At 36.1% G+C, this 7645-nt stretch overlaps 1 protein-coding gene across 1 annotated transcript in view; it reads right to left on the reverse strand.

The window, feature by feature from the left end:
* ATE1 (arginyltransferase 1) overlaps window positions 1-7645 on the reverse strand; it is a 71899-nt gene that overhangs the window by 28178 nt on the left and 36076 nt on the right. Inside the window, exon 11 of the mRNA XM_029284395.1 lies at window positions 6786-6885. Within this exon, the coding sequence (XP_029140228.1) occupies window positions 6786-6885 (100 nt within the window). The remainder of the gene's footprint in view (window positions 1-6785; window positions 6886-7645) is intronic.

The following is a 7645-nucleotide window of genomic DNA, read 5'->3' on the forward strand; positions in this document are numbered from 1 at the left end:
ACACTCTTAGAAATATGATTATAGAGAGCTTATGTAGGACATACACAGAATTCATTACAACAGCCCAGAGGATATGTCATCTTTTAGGACAGGTGTATTCAAGCTAATCCTTTGGAAGTTATAGACTGTAAGTCTCATAATCTATGACTACTGGAATGCTTCTGAATTTTCTGGGAATTGCACACCACAGTATCTGCAGTATACTACTTTTCAAAATCAAGCTGAAAGCTTATCATATATAAAATCAAATATGTATGTATGTATGTATGTATGTATGTTTTCTGAGGTTTTCGCGGGTGTTTGTATGTAGGTCTTTGGTTATTCGGGGTTTCTCCCGCGTAAAATTGGAAGTGTCTTGGCGACGTTTCAACGAAGTCCCATTCGTCATCTTCAGGCTGGTGTTTTCGGCTTCGTGCTTCTAGGAGCAATGTGTGATCGCAGCTGTTTCTTCCTTTTAACTGCCAGTGGGGGTATGAACTGATTGGGTGGGAGCTTGGCTGTGTTCTGATTGGGTGGATGTGTGTTCTGATTGGTTAGGGGCTTGGCTGTGCTCTGATTGGATGGGGGGTTGGCTGTGTTCTGATTGGATGGGGGTGTGTTTTGTTTGGGTGGGAGCTTTGTAGTGCTCGGATTAGTCTGAGTTGCCAGGGGATTTGAGATGGAGAGCTGCATTGCTGTTGTTTGGCTTCGCGTTCGTGGTCGTGCCATATCTTCATGGTGGGTGTCAGTTTGCTTTATGTATGGATTGGAGGGGTTTAAGATGGCTAATGATGCAGCTGTGGTCTGGCTTCTGGTTTGTGGTCGTGCCTCATCATCGGTGTGTTTGGGTTTGCTTTTTGCGTGGATGTGTGGTGGTGACATCCTGTGTGGTTTTTGTGAGTGTGGGTCTAGTGTCATTCCTTGTGTTGGGGACTCGTTTATCAATAAGGGCGGGTTTCCAAATGGCTGGTAGGCGGGATGTATCATCTCGTTTATTCATGCTGTGTGGGTGTTTTTCTATCTCGATGGCTTCTCTGATTATTCTGTTATTAAAGTGTTCCGTTTTGGCGATAGTTCTGGTCTTTTTAAAGTCAATTTTATGTCCTGTGGCTTTAAGGTGTTGGACCAGGGAAGAGGTTGGTTCCTCTTTTCTGACTGAGTTTTTGTGTTCTTCAATGCCTACCATATATCTGGAAACTAGCCCTAATCAACAAACGGGTCCTAGCCACGAAAACTGACACTGGACCCAGAATGGTGGTGGCGTACACAGTACGCCACCACCATTCACCCTCACCAGACCCAAACCCAAGCCCAAACCCATCCCTCAGATGAAATGCAACCACAATCCAGAAGCCAAACCATGACGACATCACCAGCTGCTGCACCTCCCTCCGACCCCCACACAAAGCAAACGGACACACGCCATGAACACAGAGCTAGACCGCAAACTCGGAGCCAAACCAAAGTCCGGTATGCTACATCACAGCCTTCTGCTCTGGACATCACATCACAGAACTCAGGAGGTTACAACGCTAAAGCTCAGGATGTTACAACACAGCCAACCACCCAGGATGTTGCAACACAAAACTCAGGATATCACTACACTAGATCTCAGGATGTAATCACACAACCCATTACCCAGGTCGTTATAACACAAAAGACTAATGCTCACACAGCCAGCACCTCAACTACTCAGGATGTTATGAAACAGCCAAACAATCCACAAACAATGGCTCCCACAAAGCCAACCAATCCACCTACAGCAACTAAGCCAGCACTCCACCCACCTCCACCAGTATTTATAGAGAGACGGCAGCTCCGATCACACTTTGCTCGCACAGGCACGAAGCCGAAGACCCCAGCCTGAAGATGACGAGTGGGACCTCGTCGAAACGTCGCCAAGATACTCTCAATCTTACACGGGAAAAGATCCATTATATTACCTTGAGTGTTTTTTGATGCACCCTGTCGGCCCAAATATGGGAAAAAGAAATGCTTAACATGCAAGCAGCCCAGGTTCGAATCTCAGAAGGGTATGTTTGGCTGATGAGAGCTAAAAAGTTTGAATTTAAAATATTTGATTGTTTTTATGGCCTAAAAGAATATACAAATATTTTCTTCATACTGAAAAGACAATGTTGGTTCCAAGCATATTTCATTAGGGAGGGCATTCCAGAATCTGGAAGCTAACAGTGAAAAAAATCCACATCAAACCTATAATGATAGCGCATATAGAAAACCCTCTGAAGATTTTCTTAGCACATTAGTTGGTCTGATTGAGAAGCCCTAAATATCAGAAGGCAACAACCATTAACGATTGTTGACGTAAACAATATGAAGTCACCAGTAATCAACCTCGATTTGTAGAAAACTTTACCACAGGAAAAGGAACAAGACTACTGTGTTAGAATATCACGAATTATATATTATAGAACCTATATCTAAGAAAAATTACACGAGAAATCTTACATGAGTTTAAGGGTGACATTTAAGAAAGCAAACATTTAAAATTTGATTTCATCTCAACATTTTCAACAATGAAATTATGACAGATATCTGAGAATTCTTCCATATTATAACAAGATATTTTATTAGCCATGATTACAAAACAATGGACTCTTCCAAATGCAATGTCCAGTTGCTGTTTCTTATGGCCCATGCAGTAGAGAATAGCATTATTATCCTCAAGGATCCAACAATAACATATGAGCCTTAAATAGAATATCTTTCCAATGTTGTAATTCTCTGACAGAAGTCAATATTATCATGTTAAAAGCTCTGACACATACAAGTAGCCTTCAATTAACAATAGTAATTGGGACTAGACTTTCTGTCAAAAGTGATGCAGGTATTAAGCACAATGTCATGTGACCACATTGCTTACCAACAGCAATCCCAGCAGTCCCAGTTGCCATTGTTAACCGAATCTCATCAGTTGGTTAGGTGAGGACCTAGCCCAATCCAAATCAATCGTGACCTAATCCTTCCAGATCCAAGCTTTAGTAAAGTAAGGGACTGACTCCTCTTGAATTCCACCCACTCACCGCAGTCTCAGCCGGCTGCTATTATCCCAGCTTCTACTTCAATCCCAGTGACACTGGCGCTGCCATTCTCAAGTGCTGCCTCAAGGCTTGCATCATGGCCAGCCATCCCAGCAGTACAGTCCCTTGGGAAGAGGATTTGGCATGGCTGTTTCTGTTTAGTTTTATAGTTTTAATATGATTTTATATGTTGGTTTAACTCTTGATTGGAAGCCACCCAATATTGATTAGAAGATGGAGGCCACATTAAATAAATAAAAATAAAATAAAATAAATAAATCTGAGGAAAAACATGCAGTGGTCTGGCTTTGCAAGAGAAGTTATCAGTATAGGATTGCTTGCTTTTTTGAGACATATGGACATGAAATTAAACCTCGCACTACTATTAACTTAGACTGCAACACTCAAAACAACAATAAGCTGAGATCAGAAGCAGAAGCATAAGCCACATGGCAATGCTACACCTTACATGCCATCTAATAGGCAACATACATACATACATTCTGTTACATGCAACTTCCACCTTTTCTCAAAACAGAATACTCTGAGGAGGGCATATGTTTGTCTCAAATAAGCAAAAATGACTGTCAGGATCTGACTGAAGCGACAAAGTTCTCTCATTCGGGCTTTAGAAGCTTATCTATGATTTGCAGAACTGTATAATTAATGGCAAAGATTATGATAAGTAAATACAGGTAACAAAAGGGCTAATTTCAAGGATTATTTTTCTGGTTCATGTATTAAAATATGTCAATTGTATCTAAAGTTATGAGATGAAAGCATCACTTTTCATTTACTTCTCATACTGTATGTAAAGAATTCAAGCCATGTCAGTTTAAGGTCAGGCAAAATTTCTACTGTACTTACCCTGCAGTTTGCCTTCTATGGAGATTCTCAGTCATCCAGCTCATGGTTGTCTCAAGGTGCCATTGAAAAGGCAACAGGACTTTTTTGGGGGTATTTTCCTTGAAAACATTTCGCTTCTCATCCAAGAAGCTTTTTGGATGAGAAGCTAAATGTTTTTAAGGGAAAAAAAACCGAGAGAGTCCAACTGTTGCCTTTTGAGCAGCACCTTTGGGATTACAGTTTCTTTATCTATTTATTCAATTTATATGAGACTCATCTTGCATTCCTAGAGTTGGACAGATCATAGCCATTTAACTAAAAACCCATACAAGAAATATTACAAAATACAGATTTTATTGCATTATCAAAATAATTTCCTGTTCATAACAATGACTTTTGGCAAATCCCAGGGCCACACTCATTTTCCCCACACCCAGATTATCAGTTAGTTGGACACTGATATATTGTTCCGTTGCTGTAATTAACATTTTATTTTTTGTAATTATAATTTTTAAGTCTGTAATGTTTGTGTTGTGCAACAGAACATTTGTACATTTGAGTGCCTCAACCACCCAATTATGTGATCAAGAAGGATTCCAAAACAATTATTGTAGCTTTTCATTAAAAAATGCTTGTGCAGTCCAGTAATAGGTCATTGCTGCCACAGGACTCTGGCACTGCTAGTACATATCAGTGCATGAGCCAAGCATTTGATTTTCATCTTAAATCAGCTAAAATATAAAATGCAATTATGCTGACCAAATAATCCTTCGGGAAGATACAAAGTGAAAGCTGTATTGTGTTAGGGTTTGCAAAAGATTTGCAATCTTTTCAGTGTTACAATGGCAGGCTCACAATTATAGGTTTGAGCAGGAGGTCGTAGGTAAATAACATCCTGTAGGGATTCTGTTCAGCTGTGGTTTTCCATTTCTGCTTAGGCAGCAAAGCTAATTTAGCGAAAAAGGTTAACTAAATTCCACACTCATGGAACTATGAAGGAGCCAGGGCTCAAGAGATTAAAACTGCTAAAATTCCTTTGTACAACTTTTCAAGCTGCTGAATCTCCCAAAGCCCAAATGATCAAAATTGGTTCAAAAAGTACATTCTGCTTATGACAACAGCCAATCCAAAGTAATATAATAATTAATCACAGATGAATTGGCCTTTTATTTCTTTGTTAACCTTTTGGAATCTATTCTCTCCATCTGATATCAAGCTATCTCATGACAATAACCTGGGCTTATCTGTTAAACTAATTACATTTTCTATTGTCTTTCTGCCATTCTAAATTAAGCTCCTTTAAAAGATTCTATTGAAGTAATCTGCTTTTTTAAGAATGCTGAAATATATTCATGTAAGCTATCATTTGTTCTAAAAATACAAACCTAATGTAAAAGTTTTCAAGAAGATAAACAGTTAGTTAAACAAAAGCAATACTGGCAATGAAACTGAAATGTTTGCATGAAAATGTACAAAATGCCAATAAATCTTGGAAAATTCCTTGACCTTAAAAATCTATAGACTGGTAGATGTTAAGCTACGCTGTCATTGTCCACAGATCCAATTTAAAATCCTTAAAATGGCTTTTAATTTTCAAAAGTTGCTTTATAACTATTCTAACTAAATGAACAAAAGTGTAAATTACTGGAGGCTGTTATCTGCCCACTTCTCTATTACAGACCTATGGATTATTTCTATTAATACAAGATATTGAAATTCCCAAAATTTGTTCTTCAAAAAGTCAAGAAAGTATTTATGTTTTAAAATACTTTAAATCTATTGAATTATATCAACAAAATAAAATTTAAGAAGAGAAAAAGGCACTAAAGAAAAAATTTGTATTCCTGAATTAGGTTGAGAACTAGCATGGTATGTCATAAATACGTTTAAAAAAAACTTGAGGAAGGGTATGTATGAATATGTGAATTAAAGAACATAGTCATCAATGTGGAGCTAGTTAGATAAATAGTTTAATCTACTAAAAGCATCTTCCTAGGGAATCCAACAGAAATCCCTTGGACTTCATAAGCTCCGTATTTCAATTCCTTACCAACATTTTATTGGTTTAAATAATTTCAGCAGACTCGTGGATATCAAAACTAGGAAGACTGTATTCAAACTAATAATATTTGGATCATCAGATCTTCACAAAATTACAGAAAAAATATATTTGTAAATGGAAAGAATAGAGAACACTAAAAATCCATTTTGTCAGGCCACATTCTGTCTCGGTCAGCAGATGCTAACCCATTTTTAACAGCACTGCATTTTAACAACTGAAGAAAAGCTCAGTTAACACTAAAAGGATGTGGGCTTTTTTAGCCAAACCAAAGACCTCTCATAGGACATTAACACTAGCATCTGGGAAAGAAAATAGTATAATATAATAATATAAAATAGTATAATAATATATATAATATATATAATATAATGTAGTAATATAGTATAATAATATAAAATAGTATAATAATAAAAGAGTGTAATTGCCATCCTTACTTTATTCAACATTCAAATTTTACTTACTGTATAAAAACATGTCCTTGTTAGATTAGGCTGAGGACTATCAAATCCAGAATCCAAATAATTATTTTAAGTATGCTCAAAGTTTAGATATATGTAATGTTCATGACTTTTCTTTTTCATTTGAACACGATATCCTTATCCATTATTATGATCTGTTTTTAAAGTTCCCTCATTTTTTTTTAAAAAAAAGATTTGATAGATGGCATGGGACTACTATTTGGGAAACATAAGTCTTCATTCTCCATTTACCCAGCACCAGCCAATTTATAGACAACTAAGCAAAGAGTAATTCTTTTTGACCAAGCAAAGCAGGAGACATTGGGAATATACAAATCTGTCCTAATCGTATTGAAAAATCAATTAGGCTGAATTCTAATAATTAAAATTGTATCTTACCTTATATCGCATTTTAGGACATGAATGAATATAAAATCCCATGTAATAATAACTTAGATCAGAGGCCTTTTCATGAAGTTGTCTGGTAAAAGCAATTTCCCTGTAAAATAAAAATAATCCAAAATGTATCAAAATATAATACCAGAAAAATTGTTTTCAGAGATACAAACAGATCTACAATAAACATACATATAATAAAATAAAATGACCTAAAATTTGCTTTCAGTTGAGAACTTATTACATTTAAATAAGGAATTCTACATAAAAATCCCAAATATTTTACTTTAAAAAAAAGTTTTGCATGTTGTCCTGGCAAGATGCTAGTATGAAACTGAAATGTGAAGTAATTAATTAGGAAACTTTTAAAAGTTTTAAAAATAATAAAATAGTAACAAGAAGTTACTTTGATTCATAAAACTATGGATGTTTAACTTGTATTCAATAAGATTTAAATAATTTAAATGCAATCATCAAGATGATTTTAAAGAACTTTTTAGTTACCAGATTTATCCAAATATCTACATATGAGCAGAAAAAAACTATATTAACTCAATTTTTATCCCTTTTATTTGTTCAAAAATATGCAGTATTTCTTTTTTTCTTATTCAAAGTGGAGGCCATTCGGCAGTTTTGCCAATTGCATTAGTCACTTGCAGAGAGCTGCTTTTATACTGCTTAGAAGGAAGAAAGATGCACAATTGCCAAATTCTGTTCTCTTTGTACTAGAAAGCCATTTAGCTTTCTAACCTTTATCTAAATTGTTCCAACAAACATAAGGACTGTTAAGAATCTACAAATCCTAATACAGGCACTATAAAGAAATGGAGAACTGAAGAGATTATGAACGTAAATTGATATGA

Source organism: Protobothrops mucrosquamatus, unplaced genomic scaffold (assembly GCF_001527695.2).
Source record: "Protobothrops mucrosquamatus isolate PMUCROS unplaced genomic scaffold, P.Mucros_1.0 scaffold566, whole genome shotgun sequence".
NCBI lineage: Eukaryota > Metazoa > Chordata > Lepidosauria > Squamata > Viperidae > Protobothrops > Protobothrops mucrosquamatus.